Raw genomic sequence first — 701 nt, 5'->3', positions numbered from 1 at the left:
GGGAAAAGAGTATTAGTATTATATCATAAAACTAGATGTAGATTTCTACCACTTCATTTGTATAAAGTTAAATTTAAGAAATAAGAAAAATGAAGAAAGAAATTCAGTCAAAGCACCTGTGATGGCAGACAGCTGGTTGTCATCTCCTGTCCCGGAATATCCAAGGTAAGCAAAGTACTCTAGTGTCCTTTGAACATCAAGTAGAGTCCACAATGTCCACTGCGCCAGGTATCCTTGTAACGTAATCCATCCCTGGGGAGAAAATTAATACAATGATTATGACCCAACAACAGTGAACAGTACAGCCCAATTCCATAAGCAGCTCAGAGACCTGAATGCAAAATTAATAAATTTAGACAATTATAAAGTAAAAAGACAAACAACATGATTAACACATATTCCATCTCATACCTTCTCATTTGTATGAACTGAATTTAGCACATCAGGACCCCATGGCATGATGGGACAGGTAGAGAAGAGGTCAATGAGTTCCTGTGGGCTAAGGGCCCCATCATTGTCCCGATCGTATTTTTCAAAGAGGTTACTGAGGAATGAGTAGCCGGCATGGTTGAGCTCCGTGCTGCATCCTGGTGGCACACGGAGACTGCTGGTACAGAGGAGAAATGGGGAGGTCAAATCCAGTTTTCCAACACAGCAGTGTGTGCCTGCTGCTATGATGAGATATATCACATTAAGTTTCT

At 40.8% G+C, this 701-nt stretch overlaps 1 protein-coding gene across 1 annotated transcript in view; it reads right to left on the bottom strand.

The window, feature by feature from the left end:
* The window catches only part of LOC119589095 (mitochondrial Rho GTPase 1-like), a gene marked incomplete in the record, with an annotated part of 21,050 nt that overhangs the window by 8,399 nt on the left and 11,950 nt on the right, over window positions 1–701 (bottom strand). The window contains 2 exon segments of the mRNA XM_037937670.1: window positions 117–252; window positions 412–607. Coding sequence (XP_037793598.1) covers window positions 117–252; window positions 412–607 — 332 coding nt within the window.

This window comes from Penaeus monodon, chromosome 25 (genome assembly GCF_015228065.2).
Source record: "Penaeus monodon isolate SGIC_2016 chromosome 25, NSTDA_Pmon_1, whole genome shotgun sequence".
Taxonomy (NCBI): domain Eukaryota; kingdom Metazoa; phylum Arthropoda; class Malacostraca; order Decapoda; family Penaeidae; genus Penaeus; species Penaeus monodon.
This window is presented reverse-complemented; position numbering and strand designations above follow the sequence as displayed.